Here is a 23,353-nt window from a genome sequence, read left to right on the forward strand (position 1 = left end):
GGTTGGTCGTCTATAATGGTGCGATATGTCTCTGTGATCATTATGATCACGTCTCATATTAAAATCACCCTGGGATCTATAATGGCTATTGTGGTTCCAGGTGTTTCCTTGGTATGATGAAACTTGTGCAACTTTGTGTTGGTAGGCTTGGGCTGACTGGTAGGAAATATTATCGGCTAGATTTAGAGTTCGGCGGTAGATGGGCTGTTAACGCCACGCGTGTTTATGTCTAACGCACGTCATTGTTTGACTCCGGTATTTAGAGTTAAGATAAGACCATCTAACGATGCTCCTAACGCGTGTATGTCACACGCGTAATCCTGCCCGCGTTAGACAGTCTCCCATAGAGATCAATGGGAAATCAAATAAATTGCCTTTTTTCACCTAACACTCGATCTCGCGAGAATACGCACAGCTCGGTCATATGACGCATACCACATCATGCACAACAATAACACACCGCAAATGTCACAACAACAATCAATCAACAAAGCACACAAGCATTACACATTCACAAGCGGGGGAAGTTTTAATACTATTTATACGGGGAATACGCATATACTTTAAGATGCGGAAAATCGCACAATAACAACAAGGATTAAAAAATATATACATACACTAGAAACAAAATCGCATTCAATATCATTATATATTATGAAAAACATACATATACAACACTTCACGAAGAACACACCATCGCAAATTCACATTTATAAAGAATACTTTTGGACAATGAAAGCGAAAACGAACACTATGACATCATCGCATTCTACACATTCCACAAATACCAACTCTAAATGAGCATGCGCAAATTAACACACCTAATACACATTGCAATAATATTAATTGCTAATAAAGCACACCTGAACACTAATTTCAATGGAAATTGGGACATCATTAAACATTTACACAGGGTATATAAGCACCACACAAGCATGGCTTCTTTGACTGTGTTGCTGGTGGGTCTTTTGAGATTTAAGAATAGAGAGTTAGAGATTTTTTGAGAGTGAGTTAGTGTTAGCGTGAGAGAGTCAGTTGGTAGTGTTAGCGTGAGAGAGTCAGTTGGTAGTGTTAGCGTGAGAGAGTCAGTTGGTAGTGTTAGCGTGAGAGAGTCAGTGAGTTAGTGGGAGTTAGTGGGAGTGGGAGAGAGTCTGTTAGTGGGAGCGTGAGTGAGTTAGTGGGAGTTATTAGTGATAGTTGTTAGTGTGAGCGTCAGTTAGTGGTAGTTAGTGAGCGTTAGTGGGAGTGTTTGTTATTGAGAATTAGAAGTAGTGTGAGTTAGCGAGCGAGTGATTTATCTGTACACTTAACACATTTACACGCAAACACATTCAATACATACATACACTTATCAATAACACTACATACACTCCATACCCCCTACCCCCTCATACTACACTCCATACCCCATTCCTTGTAGTCCCATTCCCTTTCATCCCATTTACTCTTATCCCATACCCCATACCCATCCCATACCCATCCCCTAGTTACATTTAGTTTACATATCCTCCTTTTAGTCTTCTTCTTTTCGTTTATTTAAATACTCCTTACCCTCTTTGTTTTGTTTACATCCCTCACACTTTAAGCACCTTTTTTGTCTTTTTAGTTCTTTATTTTGACCCCCTTTTATTTCATCACACTCACTTTTTGTTTGATTATTTGGGGTTTAGTTTAGGGAGGAGATGGAGGCCAGGCAGGGGACAGGTAGAGGGGGGAGTAGAGGGAGGGGGAGAGGAACAGGGCAGGAAGGGGGGCAGGAAGCGGGGGTGGAAGCGGTGGGTGGACCCAGCCACTTGGTTCAAGATGACCAAGTGGCTGGGCCCAGTGGCGGTCAGAGTAGGGCTTCACAGTCCGGGAAACAGAGGGCATCGTCACAGGGGAAGGCCAAGGCGACTAGGGAGGCGAGGTTTACGATGGAGGAGAAGGAGGCCCTCGTAGAGGCCTATATGGCCAGGCATAGGATGCTGCAGCACCAGAAGACTACCCCGACTGACAGGAGGAGGCTCTGGAACGAGATTAGGAATGCAGTCAATGCAGTGGGTGGCCGGAACCGGGATATGGATTCTATAAAACATCGGTACCGGGACTGTAAACTTGAACTTAAAAAAAAGTTAAGCCTGGAGGCCCGACATGCCGCAGGGACCGGTGGCGGCCCTGCCCTTGAAATGGAGTACTGCAGATGGGAGGAAATGTTGCGGCCCAGCATCTCCGAGGTGGAAGTAGTCGGTATCGGAGGAATCGATACAGGGAACCTGCCACTCTCATCTGACGGTAAGCTCATTGAACAATAATTTCACATACGAATGTATTTCAATGGACACTATACGCAAACATTTACTTTCATGATTGAGGTAGCGAATACAAATTGACAAAACATTCAAATGTACTTATATTACCTAATTTGATTCATTCTTGAGATATATTTTAATGAAGAAATAGCCATGCACACGGTGAAACAATCACAGGAGGCAGCTATATTCAGCTAACAATCAGCATCTTATAAGCATATTTAGATATGCTTTTCAGCAAAGAATATCCAGAGAATGAAGCTAATTAGATAAGAAAAGTACATTCGAAAGTTGATACTAAATGTATGCTTCTAAATCATGAAAGATAAAACATTGGGTTTCATGTGTTAAGGATCAGATTAATGCTATTACGCTGTTTACACGCATTCTATTACTTTGCGGTTACATCAGTATCTAGGCTATAGGTTAGGTGTGCATTTAAACAGACTGAAAACAAACGCTAAAACATTCACATTGACCAGATATCACAAACACGGTTTAGAAAAAGCGGAAATCGTATTGATTGTTTGTTAGATTTCAAAGTGGATTAATGATTCTGCATTTGTAATTGTATCGTAAGCTAAGTCATTTAAACCTTTATTTGCAAATATGCTAATATATACATATTTTTTTTTTTTTATTTATATACAGAGTCTGGGGACGAGGCAGCACAGCCTCCTGCATCTCCCCGGGATGAGAGTGGTGGTGAGGAATTCCCACTTCGGAGGGAAGAGGCTCCCCGTGACGAACAGCGCACGGGAGATGATGAAGAGGCCCCGGAAGCACAGGAGGATCCCGCTGAACCCGCGGAACCCGAGGTCCCTCAAAGACCCGCACTCCGCCGTGCACAGGCACCCCGCCGTGCACGGGTTCGACAGGCACAACAAGAAGAAATAGCGGAGGTGCGGGTTCTACTGGAGTACATAGACCAGATGCGTACCTCCCGGATAGAAAACATAGAAGGACGACGCAGAATACTTGATGGGCAGAATCAAATAATTCAAGGCCAAAATGAAATAATCAATATACTGAATAGAATACAAGAAGGACAAACAAGAATGTTTAATCTACATCAGGAAATGTTCACATTTTTCCGGGAGGCGCATGCTGGTCTACCTCCTGTTGCTGGGCCTCTTGTTGCTGGGCCTCTTGCTGCTGGGCCATCTCCTCCTGCCGGCCCATGTCATCCTCCTCCTCAGCCATCTACTCCTCCTCCTCCTCAGCCATCTACTCCTCCTCCTCCTCAGCCATCTTCTCCTCCTCATCCATCTTCTCCTCCTCCTCAGCCATCTACTCCTCACCTTGGTCGTCCCAGTACTCTTCCTTCCACTCCTCCCACAACAGCTCCAAGGAGGACTCTTCGGAGTCGGCAGTTGCCTCTCCCAGAGCCTCAGCCCCGTGGGAAGAGGGGAAGGAAGAGGAAGTAAGTATTTTTTTCCATCTTAAAATATTTTTTTTGTGTAATGGATAGGTATGTGATGATGTGGTTTTCATACACTTGTGGACCACACTCTGTATATAATCGACTTCTATGGGACCGGGTCCATGGAGGAAGATTCTTTGCAGAGTGTGGGTTATAAGTGTGTGAAAACCACATCATCACATACCTATCCTTGTTCATGATATTGATTGGTTTCTGTGATGTGATGTCCAAACTGTTTCCCGAATCGCTAACTAAATTACCATAACAATTATCCATGATGGCATATTACTGTTTGAATGCCAATAACACAGCTTAAAGGGACAGTCAGAAAATTATTGATTACAAAGAAAACACTGTATTACGCATTATAAAGTTTGAAACAACAAAACATGGAGAAATACATGTGTGACTTATGTGCTTACCCTTGTATCTATGACTATGAAAAATGACCACTTATTTGTTGTTCTGACATAACAACATTTTAGATATCAATGATCAATACATGGTCAATAATATGCTGTATGAGCACAAGGTTTTACATATACAAATGCTATCCAAATGCCCTCTAGTGCTCAAATTGTATAATGATTACAAGCACTCTTCAAGATTTAAGAAATGAGCACACCAACCTCATAGGTTTAGAGAGCAAATGTAAATAAACCCAGACAAATGTTCAATTGTTGATAAACATTTGATATCCTTGATATTACAGAATTGACTTTTCGAATAATGTTTTTAAATTTTTTTTTCTAAACTGTCCCTTTAACAACATTACATATGCTAACACATATTTTAAGCTTGTTGGTATATCTACATGTACTTTGTAAAAAAAAAAAATTTTAAATAACATTTATATTGACGTGTTAAATAAAGTCTATTTTCTTTAAGAGACATTATTGTGTTAATATTTTATTGTAAAGAATTTTTTTTTAACAATGAATATGGTTTAAAGTCCTTTTAGGAGTGGGGGGGGGGGGAAATATGCTAACAAAAATAAATTTTAAGATTAAACTATGTGGATCTCATACATGATCCAAAAAACAACATTTGCATTCAAGGGACAGTATCCTATATTTTTTACATAACTGTATGTAATAGACACTACTACAAACAACAAGATTAACATATACTGATATCAATATTAAAAAGCTTCAAACACTTGAAAATAAAATAGGGTTAGCTATATTGAAAATATAGATGAACCACCATTACAACCGTAAAACAACACAATACCCCATCATTAACATATGAAAAGACCCTTTACACAAACTGGACAAAGCTGGAGATGGTACTCACATGAAACTCATTGGCTTTGCGAGGATTAAGAAAATTACTTACATTTTATTACAACACAAGACAAAATAAACCGATTGGTTAAACAATGGACTATCTAACTAGAGACAAAATCAAATATTTTTATTTATAATGTGAGTGTCTAATGAACCTTTCATAAAATATACAACGAAATTACATTTAGAAGAAGTCGGCATCATATATTTAGCATATGATAAATGCATATTGATTACTTTATTCAAACACAATAGCGCATATTTATTAATTAGATATGTTCAACATTAAACACAACAGTAATTTTTCAGAAAAAGGAACATTGTTGACAAACATATTAAACATGGACTGGAGAGATTTGCACTTGCCTATAAATATCCTATGCATGAAAACATTTTGCTTTCGTTCGTTGATTCAACCAGACATCCAGCAAAAGAGAATGTGTTGGTCTTTATCAGCTACGGGTCAGCAATGTAACATGATGCAAATAATACATATTCGCAAGCTTTGTAAAATTGCATGCAGTCACAAACGTTTTTAACGTGCACAAATATTGCGGGACTACGCAATCCAATCACACGTTTTTTTACCTTTACATGTTCCGTCTTAACATGGCGCTTCCTTGATCACGTAAGAATGCCATCCAATGAAAGGCACATTATTGATCACGTAAGAACGCCCAAAAAAAAAAGGCGCATCCTTGATCGCGTCAAAACGCAATCCAATAAAAGGCATATTCCTGATCACGTAAGAACGTCAGTCAATACAAGGAATCATTGGACAGCCTGGCAGGTGACGTCTTAAGCAACATGGCGCATCCGAGATCGCTGAAAAAACGCAGACAATACAAGGACTCAGTGACATCTTGGCATATCACTAAGAAACGTATTTATATTTTAGGAACTAGTATGTGTGTAGATTGCTATCTAGGAATGTCACCAAATCATGATTCATCTTTTCGGACTTGACTGTCCCTTGAACTATAGCTATGGTGTATATCTTTAACATTTAAAAGATACACATGAGAAATACATATGCCATTGATGTTTTAAGATATGTTTGGATTGTTGTTGAATAACAATAGTTATACATGTATTGATTAAACGTGTCATTTATTCAAGTTTAATTATTGTCAGCCTACCGATAGCCATATATGGGAGGAGATGTATTTTGTTAACATATTAGTTAACTAATATTCATCATCTACATTATTTGCATTACACACAGAGATTGATTTGGTTACACTTTGACAATAATATAGATTTGAAAATGAAATACAGGTGCTGTCAACATTACAATAAGATTGTTTATTAATAAAACTATATGTCCTTGTTCTTGTAAAAAGGACAAAAACGCTTTACAAATGGAAATACATTCATTTACAATAGTGATCAACATCACTTAAAGGGACATTATTTTGTTTTTAAAAAGAGCATACACATAGTCAATACTATTTCAATAAAATTAACACTTTACAGGGATTATATCATTGTATCAATACTCAGATCATTTGGTAAAGGTGCATCAATTCATGCAGAGTTTATAAATACACACATGGATCTGAACATTTAAATATACATATATACACAAATACAAAAATATATATACATATATAAAGAAATTACTCTGCTAATCATAATCAGGCAATGATAGAGCTAAGAGAAAATAATATAAACACAAATAATAAGATTACATTGGAGATGTTAATCTTAAAGTCATTTACTATTGTCTTACATATATGATTTCATTATAACAAATATATTTGTTAGGTCCCTTTAAGGATAAACAACATAAACTAGAGCTTTCAAAAAATAACAGGAAGAATGAGGACAAAGATTTGTGAAATAAAATGTATTTTATTAGTATGTAAGAAAACATACACAACGTTTATAAATAATCTTGTAAAAATAAGGAATATATGAGCCATATGACAAGGTAACACAGTGCATCACAGTCCATGAAGAGAGTTGCCAAGGGCCAGCATAGCCCCATTGGAGACACATGGCAAGGTAACACAGTGCATCACAGTCCATGAAGAGAGTTGCCAAGGGCCAGCATAGCCCCATTGGAGACACATGGCAAGGTAACACAGTGCATCACAGTCCATGAAGAGAGTTGCCAAGGGCCAGCATAGCCCCATTGGAGACACATGGCAAGGTAACACAGTGCATCACAGTCCATGAAGAGAGTTGCCAAGGGCCAGCATAGCCCCATTGGAGACACATGGCAAGGTAACACAGTGCATCACAGTCCATGAAGAGAGTTGCCAAGGGCCAGCATAGCCCCATTGGAGACACATGGCAAGGTAACACAGTGCATCACAGTCCATGAAGAGAGTTGCCAAGGGCCAGCATAGCCCCATTGGAGACACATGGCAAGGTAACACAGTGCATCACAGTCCATGAAGAGAGTTGCCAAGGGCCAGCATAGCCCCATTGGAGACACATGGCAAGGTAACACAGTGCATCACAGTCCATGAAGAGAGTTGCCAAGGGCCAGCATAGCCCCATTGGAGACACATGGCAAGGTAACACAGTGCATCACAGTCCATGAAGAGAGTTGCCAAGGGCCAGCATAGCCCCATTGGAGACACATGGCAAGGTAACACAGTGCATCACAGTCCATGAAGAGAGTTGCCAAGGGCCAGCATAGCCCCATTGGAGACACATGGCAAGGTAACACAGTGCATCACAGTCCATGAAGAGAGTTGCCAAGGGCCAGCATAGCCCCATTGGAGACACATGGCAAGGTAACACAGTGCATCACAGTCCATGAAGAGAGTTGCCAAGGGCCAGCATAGCCCCATTGGAGACACATGGCAAGGTAACACAGTGCATCACAGTCCATGAAGAGAGTTGCCAAGGGCCAGCATAGCCCCATTGGAGACACATGGCAAGGTAACACAGTGCATCACAGTCCATGAAGAGAGTTGCCAAGGGCCAGCATAGCCCCATTGGAGACACATGGCAAGGTAACACAGTGCATCACAGTCCATGAAGAGAGTTGCCAAGGGCCAGCATAGCCCCATTGGAGACACATGGCAAGGTAACACAGTGCATCACAGTCCATGAAGAGAGTTGCCAAGGGCCAGCATAGCCCCATTGGAGACACATGGCAAGGTAACACAGTGCATCACAGTCCATGAAGAGAGTTGCCAAGGGCCAGCATAGCCCCATTGGAGACACATGGCAAGGTAACACAGTGCATCACAGTCCATGAAGAGAGTTGCCAAGGGCCACCATAGCCCCATTGGAGACACATGGCAAGGTAACACAGTGCATCACAGTCCATGAAGAGAGTTGCCAAGGGCCAGCATAGCCTCATTGGAGACACATGACAAGGTAAAAGAGTGCAACAGGCACAACAATAAACTGATAAAAAGGCCAAATGGCAACAATATAAATACTAATTCAACATGTGGACGGAGGATTATTATCTGCCACCATGGAGCATATCCAGATCCTCCACTTACTGGTCATCATCTTCATTGTCCTGTGCATGTCCAGCTCCAGATTCAGGCCTTGAACGTAATTGCATAATTTCACGCAGAGTCAAGTCCTGAATCCGGAGCTGGGCCTGCATGGTGTTGTTCATCCCTCTCAGGACATCTGCGTTCCTCAACACGGCCTGCTCGACTCTTGCTATCCCTTCTAGCATGAGCCATGCTGAGTCACAGCCTAAAATAAAATAAAATTAAATATTAAGGATAATTACACAACAGAATAAAATATTTTAATACATACATTGTCATCATAAAGAAAAATAATTATTTACATAAATTATTTTTCATATATTCTTTACACATGAATTAGGTTATTCAGACAGACAGAAATCATTAAAGGCTCATGTTACTCAAACATGTTGTCCCCTTTAATTGTTTTTAGATGATCCACTTATACAGCTTGAGTGTATCAAATCTTGTTAAAGGATTTACATTGTACTTACATCAGCAATTTAAAAATTCAATTTAGACTGTGGTAGGCACACCTATCCTTAAACATTTTGGCATTGAGGACAAGCTGTGTAAACATAGCAACCAGAAGAAATTAAATTCCCACTGGGTTAGACAAGAGATAATGTATCCACATTTGGACATACAATTTTGGATCCAAGTAGTGGTGTTTGGTATATGTAGTGATATCCAATTAAAGGGACAATGAACCTAAATATTTAATGGACTGATTCAGATAGAGCATGACATGACAAATCTTTAGAAATTACACATATTCATTATATGTTTTAATTGTCAAGCTATATTTTGAATGCAAGAATGTTGGTTTTTATGGAAGCCAATATTTGTTGATGAACTTTGTTTGTGCATGCTGGTTGATGGATACATTCATCCAACAATAAAGAAATGATGTCCACATTTATTTTATTTTTTAAACTAATTATAGGAATAAGTTGTTTTCCATAAATATATCAAGAGAATGACGAATAATTCATAAGAGTATTCTATTATACATTGGCTTAACATTGCATGCTGGATTTGAATCACAATTTAACCAATTTAACTTCACTGTACCTTTAAGTATCTTATAAAGTGTATTTAGAATGATACTTACAGCTGTGCCTGGGAAGGACAATCTGACACCCAGGACAATGAAGGTTTAAACAGGGGTGAGGGATGGGATTGGCTTGGGGAGGGATGGGAATGGCTTGGGGAGGGATGGGAATGGCTTGGGGAGGGATGGGAATGGCTTGGGGAGTGGTGAGCTGCTGCTCCAGGGTAGGCCGTACAGCTGGGGAGTGGGGAGTTTGGGTCTGGACAGCTGTACGGGCCAGAATACGGGGAGAGCGGCGAAGGGGGGTGTATGGGCGTTTTTTGGGAGGGACAGGATATGAAATATGGGAAGGGCTGGCAGTGGTCGGGGCATGGACATGAGTTTGGTGATGGGAAGTGCTCTGGGTGTGTGCAGAGGTGTGGCCATGGTCAGGGGTGTGTGCACGGGGAGGGGTCTGTGACTGGGCAGGGGCGGAATCCAGATGACCAGAAGTGGTGGATCCATCTGAAAATGTAAAGAAAATATATTAACATCTCATACATCCTGACATCAAATCAACGCATTTCAAATTGATTATGTTTTCAATATACTTCGAAGTGTGTTTTAATCTGTAAACTATTCTGAAATGAGGATATGGTATCTATATAGGCACTCAGATGAATCTCAATGACTGTCTGTACAATGTGAAACTTATTATTGTGTTTTGGCATGGAATATGCATGTGACATAATGATGGCATGAATTATATATTCTTAAAAAAATATATACAATCAGATTTTCATGCTGCCTGATATAGAAAGGGGGCAGTAGTGTATTTGAACAGACAAATAATATTCCTTTTTAAAGGGAAAAAGCTGTAGACTTTGAATGTCTTCAATAAAATGATTTCAAACTAAGAAACATGTTGGAAACATGATAGATATATTTCACATACCATCAGACTCCAAGGCAGCCTCTTCCTCCTCCATCCCACATGTGACATCAATCTCTGTAAAACATAACATGTTGTGTACACCTTAAGATCAGATATTATAACATATGTTACTGTTGCTCAAATACGCACATCAATGTTGCATTAAAGATATACACACACAAAGTTATGATTTACATCATTTTGATGGAGCATACAAATGACAATAGATTTGTTATTGTCAATAAATCATAATATTAATGTATTGTTTGTCTTAATGTTAAATTCATAAAAGCATAGTACATAGAACATTTAAGATTTCTCATGTGTGTATCACTTGATGACTGTTGTCAAAAAAACAAATAGAAAAAAACATATGTTAGACATCTTATGAATAACAAATGTGTAGACTAATAAAGTAGAAATTATTAATCGCTCAATATAAAAAATAAATATATAAACAGAAGATAAATTCTATGTTTTGTTATAATGTTATGCTTCATCGGAATCATTATCATAATATTGATTAGCAATACACCTTCAATTACATATAAATGAGTCAATGGACTTACCAGGAGACCGCAAAGGCGGCTCTATGTCACTGCTGGATTCCTGTGGGCTTCCCACACCAACTCTCTCTATGAATGATATAGATATATATTATTAAACACATTTTGGATATCACTAAATCACATCTGTCTAGAATTTTAACATTAATCAACTTTAAATTGTGAAGAATAGAGCAGTCATTACACCAGAAAATGCTTGATTGAATCAAGGGGATTCTGTAAACATATCTGTATTGAACATATGTTTAATGTCAGACTACATTAGACATCAAATTCATCTCAGATGCTGCTATTGCATATCTAAATATACCCAATGATCAATGTTCTTAACCCTTTAAGGACACAGCTTTCACTTAGCTCAATTGTTTTATGACGGAATTATTCCGTCATATGTCCTTAAGAAGTTACAAGAATACACACAAACCACATATTGAGGAGCATCTGTTGACAAATCTAAACAAACATGTGTCACATCGACCCATTTTTTCAATGTACAGTAATCTTGTTTAGGACACAACACATATTTATCACAATACATAACAAACTTGATTATTACAAATATGTAATCATGGTGCTGTTAGAGTATGCAGATATCTATAAAGTAACTCCAACAGATAATTAGATTTATATATCAATAGTTTTTAATAAAAATAATGTAAAGATGAATGAATCTATTTTGTCTTAAAGGGACACTGACATGATTAATTTAAATAATTGATTTCTATGTTCAAAATGTAAAAAATAATTTAACATTGACTCCTATTATAATTAGAATGTTGTTCGATATTAATCTTAAAGGCAGATAAGGAATATTGGATTCAATAAATATTGTTTGTTGAAGGTATCCACCAATCATCAATATAAACCCAGGTTGGTCAACAAATATTTAGATGCACATAAACGTACTTTCTTTATTTTAAACTACATTTAGCAATAGAATATGTCACATATGATGATAGTATTATATTTTATGTTTATTAATATTGCATACTGTATGTGAAAGACAATATTAATAATTGTAGCTCAGTATCCCTTTAATCTAAAATTAAATAGATTCCACAATGTTGTTGTTTGTTAATGAATTATCTACTCCATATGTTGATGTAATGAATGGTATTGAGCATGCAATTAAAATCAAATATGTTATTTAAGGATATCCGAATAATTATATAATTTTCATCTATTAAATAGACATTACATATAAATATTGAACAATGTGTATTTAGTATGTAATGTTCATTCCATGTTTCTAAGACAAATGTCAATGAAAATGAGACATACCATACTGTGACAAGCCCTGGCTTGAGGATCCAGCAGCCACATCCATATCTGTAATATATTAAATGAGGATTGCATATCATTAATACTAATCATGCCATGTTTAAAATATTTACATTAATATCAAATCAATAGAAAAATATTAATCCTTTGGTAGTCCCATGAGTTAATAGTTTCCGCAATTAAATTAATGATAAATATATCCTGGACTCTTATTTTCAATCAGTTGTGTTGTTTACTGTATCTTTAAGAATATCTGCTTGTTATTACATAATCATCAATTGATGGCCATATGTTATAATTTATTAGTATTATTCGTTTTTTATTAGATATAATATTTAAAATAAGAATACTGTATTCTTCACTAATCTAAGAATTTCCATTTAATTTTTAACAACATGTATAAAGCAATGCCACTTTCCGCAAACCCATGTTAACGTGGATGAGAAATGCCATTTTCGCGATCATTGCGCAATGATTCCAAGCGGAATTACGCATCCGTCATTTGAACAACATGTATAAAGCAATGCCACTTTCCGCAAACCCATGTTAACGTGGATGAGAAATGCCATTTTCGCGATCATTGCGCAATGATTCCAAGCGGAATTACGCATCCGTCATTTGAACAACATGTATAAAGCAATGCCAATTTCCGCAAACCCATGTTAACGTGGATGCGAAATTACATTTCCGCTCTGTGATGCATATTCTGTAGAGCGCAAGAAACATCATTCCTATTTCATGTGTCAATAATCTAAAATCAGATATCTAAACATCATATGTAGTGTATGTTGTGAGATCTGTATAGGTTTAGTATCTGACTAAATACACATTTTTGATTTATAAAATTATAAATATTATATGAAGTTGGATAATTACCTGGTTCAGATTCTCTATCGGCTCCTCCCAGGCCACCGGACGGAGAAGCATCTGCCCTGTCCCCCGCGTCAGGACTTTGAGATCCCGCAGCTGGGAGGGAAGAAGAGGAGGCCGAGGATGGCGAGGATCTAAATCTTTTGGGGACCCGGAGATTGAGGAGCTCGCATAAAGTCACCTCATAAGGGAGTAGGTACAGTTTCCGCGGGGCCTTTCTTTGGCCCCCTCTTTTACGGGCTTGTACCCAGTCCCTTATGAGGTTGACTTTTTTCGATAAACGCAACCTCATATCTCCGAATCTCCTCATGATCTGATCCTGGGTCCTCTGGACGTCACACACCAATCTAACCGCATTGGTGATAGACTCCCAGAGGGCCTTCTTAACAGGCGCATCTGTCGAGCTCCTCTTGTTCCCAAACAGCTGGGGATAAAAGTCCTTGACGGCGTGGACCAGTGCAGCGCTCTCCTCCTTGGTGAACCTGGGAACTGACATGCCTGCTGGGTTGTCCAATAAATATATTATAATAATATAAACTGCCTGCAGGCATTAGAGAACTGACAAAGATGGCAACGTGTAATGGACTTTTATATGGTGAAGTAAACATGAGATGCACCATGGGACAATTTATCTGTACATCTGATTGGATAAAAGTTTGAAATATTGTTATAATGTCTGTGAGACCATCCTGACTCAAGTTGTGTTTGTGTGATGAACTCTGATTGGCCGTTCCTTAATGTTTCATATCTTAGTAACTTCCTTACACATACCGCTTGGTGGTGCTGTAACTTCATTTTTCATGTAGACTTATTTGTAACTCATGGGCCTGTCATGCGGATATGTGTGACGCAGATTTAATATCCGGGATCCGTGAAATATTAATGATTAAATACTGTTTAAAATCTAATCCTGTCACATTATTAATGTTGTAGACATTTCTGGGTTTAATAACGGTCTGTTTCTTTAATACAAATACACATTTAATATTGTATGTCTTTATTGTTCTTTAAATAAATTGATTGTGAAGTATTGACATTGCTCTATTAAATGTATTTATAATGCACATTGATTGTGTGCTATTGCGTGACATTACACTAATGTTTAAATATGCTAATCTGGTGTTTGAAGATGCGTTTCCCACGCAATATTTATTAATGTTAAAATTCCGGTTAGAATGTCAGTAACTTGGATAATCTGTTTATAAATGTTAAACTACAGCTTTGTTATTCGCAAATAAACCTCGAGCTTGTATTTCTCTGAAGTGCTCATATATGTTATTGTGCAATGGCGTCTTTAGTTTTAAAGAGACATTACAAACAAACAATTGTATCAAATGATCTGTAGAGATAGAAGATTGTTTAGACTTTAAACTGTAAATCATTTTCTCTTAGTATTTATATATCCTCAACAGAAGAAATTTAAATGCACATGGTTGAGACAATCACATAAGGCATCTCTGTGCATCCACCAATCTTCATCTACTGAGCCTATCTCGATATGCTTTTCAAGCAAAGTATGTCAAGATAGGAAGAGAAGTAAATACACTCTTTAAATCTCTTAAAGGGACACTGTCCAAACAAATTTACCATTGGTGATTGAGCATGAAATGTTAATCAACTTTATTATTTAATACGATTATCAAATGTTAAGTTATCTTGTTATGTTTCTTTGCAAATCAATAATGATATTTTATATTACGGACAATTGTTTAATAAAAACCTGGGTTGTCCTTGACGATTGTTGCATCAATTATTCCAAACAATCAAGTTCTGTCCAGAGTACTGAAGCAAATAAATTAGATATTTACTGCCTTATTTCTAAAGTAATGATAGCAACATCACAATGAGCATTCATAATATGAGACAAGTTTTAAAGTTGATTAAAATAGAATACTCATTCAGAATGTATAAATCATTGTTTTTTTAAATGGCTACCTTTAAGTATATTTTGATTTCATGTCCCTTTAAATAAACATTTAACAATAATGCTTAATATATCATAAACCTAGGCACCTTCATTTTGCTAAATGAGTCTAACATATGAGTAAAGCAAATTTAGATGAACTTCTAGATTGTTTTACACACTGACTGAAATATATTTATTAAATGATGTCTTTTTTAGCCTTCAGCGTAGAGGGACATTAAGCTATATGTTATGTATGCATTTTGTATAATAATCTTATATTTGACCAACTTAATATGTTTTGTTATTCAATCATTATATTGTAATTATATATATATTCGTGGATTAAATACATCTCTACATAGGCTATTTTGATGCTGATTGTTGTTTGCATATAGATGCCTTATATCATTGACTAAGATATGTGCATTTATTTGTATTTTAACAAGTATATTTAAAGACTGAATGTAATTCTATAGTACATTCTAAATATGTTTAAATTCTTGTATGATATTTGTTACAATGTATACAAAATATACATTTTGAATGACCCCTTTAAGGACACAAACATATTGTATTTTGATTTAAGATTGACAAAATAAACTAAAGGGGAAATTACATTCTATATAGATATTTGATGTCTAACCCAAGAGGTAAGATTGTAATAAATACATAATATTACTAAGTATAGTTAAATGACTCCACTAGAAAATTACATAGATTAACCTGGCATCCAATAACTAATTTTGTAAAAATATAAAGTTAAATGACCTACCATTTATAAATGTAATAATTGTAAAATATTTTCTAATAATGTTTTGAGATACCTAAGGAAGATACATGATCTTATACAATTCTTTTTACATTCAACAACACTGTCACTTTCATGTAATTGAACCACTTCACCTTATTAAATGTTAAAACAATCATAATATTAATACATATCCAAAATATTTTTAATATATACTTTTTAAATATAAAAGCATTGAAGAATCTGACTCCCCAATTAATGTTAAAAAATATATTTTAATATTCTCTGAAGATTTTTATTTTCTACTATTAATGCATTATTTTCTCTTATGCATGTGCTTGTCAAATAGCCAACTACCAGTCATGGGAGTCCAAGTTTTATTTATTTACAGATTATATTGATATATATTAGAATCTGTTAAAAATAAACATATATTTAATTGAAAAAAATTAAATATTCCAGGAAGTCATCAGATGCCAATCTGAAATGACAAATAATAAAAATGGAACAAAGTTAATACACACGTTGTAAAATATTCATAAAATACATTTAAAATCATATGGTGTCTATGCTCTAACTTTGATCAACATTTTTTAAAGATAATCATTACATTGATTTTAAATTAATGAAATACATACACCATTATATTGTTTATTAAAAATTATATTTAAATATCAAAAATTAAAATTATACATAATAATGTATATCACATGTAAACAATATATGTATGCTGAACATAAATGTAATATTTCATGTCCATTCAAATACCTCTATATCAACTATAATATGTATTCCTTTTTCTGATTGTGATCCCTAAATATCTAATTATGAACTAAATATGACTAATGTATGTAAGCTACTAATAGTCTACAGTCTTCACTAGCATGCATTGGTACACCAACCTGGACAATGCATGGTCTTTGAAAGTCAATTCAGGGGTAAACAGTTGATCTTCAATAGGTGTCTTATTCATCAGTTCATTAAATAGAGGACTGGGAAATACCATCTAAAAAAGTACAATCATCTAAGTGTCTGATTGTGATCCCTAAATATCTAATAAAGAACTAAATATGACTAATGTATGTAAGCTACTAATATTCTACAGTCTTCACTAGCATGCATTGGTACACCAACCTGGACAATGCATGGTCTTTGAAAGTCAATTCAGGGGTAAACAGTTGATCTTCAATAGGTGTATTATTCATCAGTTCATTAAATAGAGGACTGGGAAATACCATCTAAAAAAGTACAATCATCTAAGTGTCTGATTGTGATCCCTAAATATCTAATAAAGAACTAAATATGACTAATGTATGTAAGCTACTAATATTCTACAGTCTTCACTAGCATGCATTGGTACACCAACCTGGACAATGCATGGTCTTTGAAAGTCAATTCAGGGGTAAACAGTTGATCTTCAATAGGTGTCTTATTCATCAGTTCATTAAATAGAGGACTGGGAAATACCATCTAAAAAAGTACAATCATCTAAGTGTCTGATTGTGATCCCTAAATATCTAATAAAGAACTAAATATGACTAATGTATGTAAGCTACTAATATTCTACAGTCTTCACTAGCATGCATTGGTACACCAACCTGGACAATGCATGGTCTTTGAAAGTCAATTCAGGGGTAAACAGTTGATCTTCAATAGGTGTATTATTCATCAGTTCATTAAATAGAGGACTGGGAAATACCATCTACAAAATAGAAAATCATCTAAGTGTCTCCAATAGGATGTCTCCACAGCCTTATTCTATCAAATAGTTTGCACTTACCATGTGAACATGTATTTGTATGGTTTTCAAGGTCAGCAGAATTGAAATATAATGCCAGACATGATCCCATTGGTATACTTCAATTTCAATCTTGGCTTTTTCCCCACTGTCAGTCTTGGAAATCTTCACTGTCAGGCTTCAAATTGTTCCCTTTCAGTCTTTAGATTAAGTCATCTCCCTAATGTAAGAAATTATATATAAAGATTTCATACAAGTGTGTGAATAAGTTCTGTACCCCTCTCCCACCCCCCATTTCATAATAAATATCTATCACTAGCTTACTAAGCCTGTGTATGAACCTGTGTTATTTTCTATCAAGTGTGAAGATGAGTCATATTGAGCAGAACAAACCTCTGTGTGACATTGAACCATAGTCATTCTAGAGTATCCCTTTCTGATTATGTACATTTTAAGTAATGTGTAAACAAAGTTATATTTTTTAAAATGTATGCCATATGATGTATTTGTGTACAAATCATGCCAGCAACAGTCCATACATTTCTACTTACCATCTGATGTCCTCTTTAAAAACCAGGTGGCAAAGACTCGCTATAGGACCCAATGCCCAGAGCATCACCTATATTATGAGAAATAAAGATTATTCTAACATTTGATCAATACTAACATGTTTGCACAATTCTCTACTTGTCATTTCCCTAGAGTTCACATCTATTGAAAATACTCCAGTGTAACTTCTATTATTTACCGTCTAAAGTGGCGGTTGATGACGTCTGCTCTGACATCAAGTCCCTCGTCCTGGAATTCCCCCTCTAGAACAGGATCATCCTCCTCATCTCTGAGGAGGTCTCTGTCCACCGGGACGGCCTGCAGCATCCCAGCCCGCTGTGCAATATTATGCAGGACGCTACAGGCTACAACGATCTTAGCCACCTTCTTTGGGTTGTACTGGAGTGCTCCTCCAGAACGGTCCAGGCACCTGAATCTCATCTTCAGGAGCCCGAACATCCTTTCAACCACCGCCCTGGTTCTCTTATGAGCCCTATTGTAGCGCTCCTCAGACACATCAGTTGGGCTACGCAAGGGGGTAATGAGCCAAGGCCGGCTCATGTACCCAGAATCACCTATAAATTTAGAACAGAACATAATTCAAACAGAATACTTAAACTAGTATATTGTTGTATAAATATATTTGTTAAAAACCATAATCCATATTAAAAGTTGTCAGAAAGATAAAATAAAAAAAAAAAATTTATATATAAATCTGTATCTTGGCATTTCATCTAAGACATGCTACATATGCGTATTTCTCCTAAACCAAACCTTGTGTAAAATGCTAACTACATGGTTACATTGCATTCTCTATCTGAACACTTAAGGTAAGACATGCTACATATCTTCATTTCAATAAAACTAGACATTAGCGGAAAAAGACAATGACAGGGTTAAATTGCATGAGATAATATCTTGCCATTTCAGCTAAGACATGCTACATATGCGTATTTCTCCTAAACCAAACCTTGTGTAAAATGCTAACTACATGGTTACATTGCATTCTCTATCTGAACACTTAAGGTAAGACATGCTACATATCTGCATTTCAATAAAACTAGACATTAGCGGAAAAAGACAATGACAGGGTTAAATTGCATGAGATAATATCTTGCCATTTCATCTAAGACATGCTACATATGCGTATTTCTCCTAAACCAAACCTTGTGTAAAATGCTAACTACATGGTTACATTGCATTCTCTATCTGAACACTTAAGGTAAGACATGCTACATATCTGCATTTCAATAAAACTAGACATTAGCGGAAAAAGACAATGACAGGGTTAAATTGCATGAGATAATATCTTGCCATTTCATCTAAGACATGCTACATATGCGTATTTCTCCTAAACCAAACCTTGTGTAAAATGCTAACTACATGGTTACATTGCATTCTCTATCTGAACACTTAAGGTAAGACATGCTACATATCTGCATTTCAATAAAACTAGACATTAGCGGAAAAAGACAATGACAGGGTTAAATTGCATGAGATAATATCTTGCCATTTCATCTAAGACATGCTACATATGCGTATTTTGACTAAACCAAACCTTGTGTAAAATGCTAACTACATGGTTACATTGCATTCTCTATATGAACACTTAAGGTAAGACATGCTACATATCTGCTTTTCAATAAAACTAGACATTAGCGTCGGTAAATAACAAATGGTTAAATTTAATCCTATAGCTGAACATGACGCTAACAGTTAAAAAATACAGGGGCAATTGTAAAAATAATTAACCATGTTGAGCACAAATACTCACCAACGAGATAACCAGGGGGCATTTGTCTTTCCTCAAACTGTCTCCACAGGGACGACAGAGAGAGGATGCGGGCATCATGACAAGCCCCTCCAAAATTCGCATACACATGCATAATCCTCATCCGTGCGTCACAAACATACTGCACGTTGAGGCTATGAAAATGTTTGCGATTTCTGAAGGGCAAGTCATCAATTGGAGCACGCAGCGCAATGTGGGTACAATCAATGGCTCCCAAGACATTGGGCAATTGAGCAATATCAAAGAATTCCCGCTTCAGGCGCCTCCAATCACCATCATTCTGTGGGAATCCTATGTATTGCTTACTGATACGTACCATGGCGTCCAGAAAGTTATTAAACACCCCAGAGAATGTACCTTGAGCCAGGCCATGCATGTACAGTTCTCCGGATTGAAAACTCCCGGAGGCCAGGACGTATAGACAGCTTAGCATCTTACTCATGGGGGGAACAGCAGTCCTTATTTGTATACGTGGCTCCAAATGAGGTTTAAGAAGCTCGTAAAGGCCAATGAGCTGTTCGCGATTGAGCCGATACTTATCAAAAACCTCAAAGTCACTCATGTTTTCCAAGGTGGGTCTCACCCTGTAGACACGAGGACCTCGAACCAGACGACCCCTTCGTCTCGGTCTGAGCCGCCGAGGCTGCCTGATTCGACCAACAGCTAGTTCGCCAATAGCACCACCAGCAGCGTCTACCATGTCATCGTCATCCATCTTTCAAAACAGCGTAACAAGGTAAGCACTTGATCTGATGTGGATCACAAGTGATGCATTGGCCATGTTGTTTGGGGGATTTATAGTACAATTAGTCCAATGGTAGTGAGTTTGTAATGTTTGCTAATTGTATTCACCTGTTTGTATGTGAGCGGCGCGAATGCTTTCACAGTGGGCGTTTATTTGTTGTTTGCTGAAATGTTAGTTTCAAACAATGATTCTCAATGTGAAAGTGTCCAATATCACACATACAGTGCATGTTTGTAATGTTTGATCATATACGTAATCAATATTTATTAAACGCGATCTTATAGTAACAAGCACACGTCCAGGCTAACATGAATGAAAGTGCATAGTTGTGTATAATGTGCATAGAATGTGATCGATCAATGTTGATGCAATATTGTTTGTAAACGATAAAGTAACATCTGCCATCTGTAGTATTGAATATATAAGTGATTGTCGATCTGTCAATATTGTATGCGTCCCTTTAAAATTGCACTAATGCTGAATAACTTCCGGCTGCCATCTGTAGTATTGTATATATAAGTGATTGCCGAGATGTCAATATTGTATGCGTCCCTTTTAAATCGCAATAATAATTCCGAACTTCCCGTCTGCCATCTGTAGTATTGTATATATAAGTGATTGCCGAGCTGTCAATATTGTATGCGTCCCATTCAAATCGCACTAATACTGAATAACTTCCGGCTGTCATCTGTAGTATTGTATATATAAGTGATTGCCGAGCTGTCAATATTGTATGCGTCCCTTTCAAATGGCACTAATACTGAATAACTTCCGGCTGTCATCTGTAGTATTGTATATATAAGTGATTTGCGAGATGTAAATATTGTATGCGTCCCTTTCAAATCGCACTAATACTGAATAACTTCCGGCTGTCATCTGTAGTATTGTATATATAAGTGATTGCCGAGCTGTCAATATTGTACGCGTCCCATTCAAATCGCAATAATAATTCCGAACTTCCCGTCTGCCATCTGTAGTATTGTATATATAAGTGATTGCCGAGATGTCAATATTGTATGCGTCCCTTTTAAATCGCAATAATAATTCCGAACTTCCCGTCTGCCATCTGTAGTATTGTATATATAAGTGATTGCCGAGCTGTCAATATTGTATGCGTCCCATTCAAATGGCACTAATACTGAATAACTTCCGGCTGTCATCTGTAGTATTATATATATAAGTGATTTGCGATCTGACAATATTTCTTAATTGTCCCATTGAAATCTCCATAATAATGCTGTTCAAAAGTGTGGTTTACGTATATGTTGTATTGTAGTATTGAGTGTTAAAGTTCCTAAAGGGGCGGTACAGTGGTGAATCTGTGATGTGTATGGTTGAATCTTGTAATGACGTCATGATATTATTACCCTGCCTATGTAGTTCTGAAATCCTCATTGTGTTGTTGTATTGTGCTACATTGTTATTGTGTGCTGAATAAAATCTAAATGTGTGCTTTGTGGTTGCGTGATGGGTGATGCGTGTTATGTACATGTATGTATATATTGTGATTGTGTCCCACATATGCTGACTTCTATATAGCGGTCTGGCATTGTTGTTCCTTCCCATAAAGTGACATCTGTAATCTGGTGTAATGATGTTCTTGTTGTACGTAATTCCTAATGGTTTCTGGTGATGGAATCATGATGTTACAAGTACAGTCAAATCCATATGTTGTGTTTTGTGATTCCTGTAGAGAATGTAATGTGTTTGTCCCCCATCATTTGAATGCACATGTATGAGTGAATGTTAAACGTAATGTATGTGCATCCATGAGTGATTATGTGTTAAGCCTATGTAGATATGCAGTTGCTGCAAGCATATGAGTTGAATAACTGAAATGCAATAATAAAGGTAAATGAGAGATGTTTCCCATTGTGTAGTGTTTGTGAATCCAGAAATGTGTATTGAATTTTATTTTAATTGTAAATGTAATTTTATTGAAATAATAATGTGTTACTAGTGATGGGGATTTTTAGTTGATGTAATCTAAAAGTGTTAAAAATATTTATGGTGTGGTGAATATTTAATATTAAAAACCATATGTCCACCATAGGGAAATAGTCATTTCTTGATCTATTTATCATCGCTAGGTCTAACGCATGAAATCATGTATTTTCTAGCGCTGGTATTTGGAGTTTTTCAGTCTACGCTATTTGCGTGCGTTAGGGAAATGAGGGTTTCGCGTGCACGAGCACGTCTTCCCAATAGAAGTCAATGGAGGCTCTAAATATTTCTCTTTTTTTTTTCTAAGACTGGTTTTCCTCGTAAAGTGAGTGACGTCATGATCTTGTGTGAAAAAGTCGCTAAATCGTGTTCTTTTTGTAATAAATAAAAATTTTGTGTATGTCATGTGGTGTATATTGTTTGTATGCATCGATGAGTGTATGTTTGTGATAATGTTATTAGTTAGATGTAGGTATATGAGGGTCTTTTCCCGTGTGTCTATGTAAGTCAATGGGAAAATGGATTTGTGTGGATTTTTTTCAAACACCCGAGATCTCGCAACTTTAATCCTTTGTATTTTAATGAAAAAATAAAAAATAAGAAAAATAAAGATAGTGTTGTGTTTGTATGAGTGTAAGTGTACTTTGTGTAATATTTGTTTTGTGATTCGTGGATTTTTTTTTTTGCGGTATATGTTTACTACTGGGTCTGAGGTGGCGGTAGAAAGGTGAGCGTTAGGTGTATTTTGAGTGGCGGTAAATAAACTCTAAATACCGGAGTGCGTAAGAAACCCGCGTT

The 23,353-nt window shown here is 36.6% G+C and overlaps 2 protein-coding genes across 2 annotated transcripts in view; both read left to right on the forward strand.

The window, feature by feature from the left end:
- LOC128648105 (uncharacterized) overlaps positions 1–4,023 on the forward strand; it is a 73,836-nt gene extending 69,813 nt beyond the window's left edge. The window contains exon 2 of the mRNA XM_053700768.1: positions 2,940–4,023. Coding sequence (XP_053556743.1) covers positions 3,221–3,715 — 495 coding nt within the window. The 5' untranslated portion in view covers positions 2,940–3,220 and the 3' untranslated portion in view covers positions 3,716–4,023. The remainder of the gene's footprint in view (positions 1–2,939) is intronic.
- CDH13 (cadherin 13) overlaps positions 1–23,353 on the forward strand; it is a 1,791,933-nt gene that overhangs the window by 1,513,853 nt on the left and 254,727 nt on the right. The gene's annotated exons all lie outside the window — the stretch shown is intronic.

This window comes from Bombina bombina, chromosome 1 (genome assembly GCF_027579735.1).
Source record: "Bombina bombina isolate aBomBom1 chromosome 1, aBomBom1.pri, whole genome shotgun sequence".
Taxonomy (NCBI): domain Eukaryota; kingdom Metazoa; phylum Chordata; class Amphibia; order Anura; family Bombinatoridae; genus Bombina; species Bombina bombina.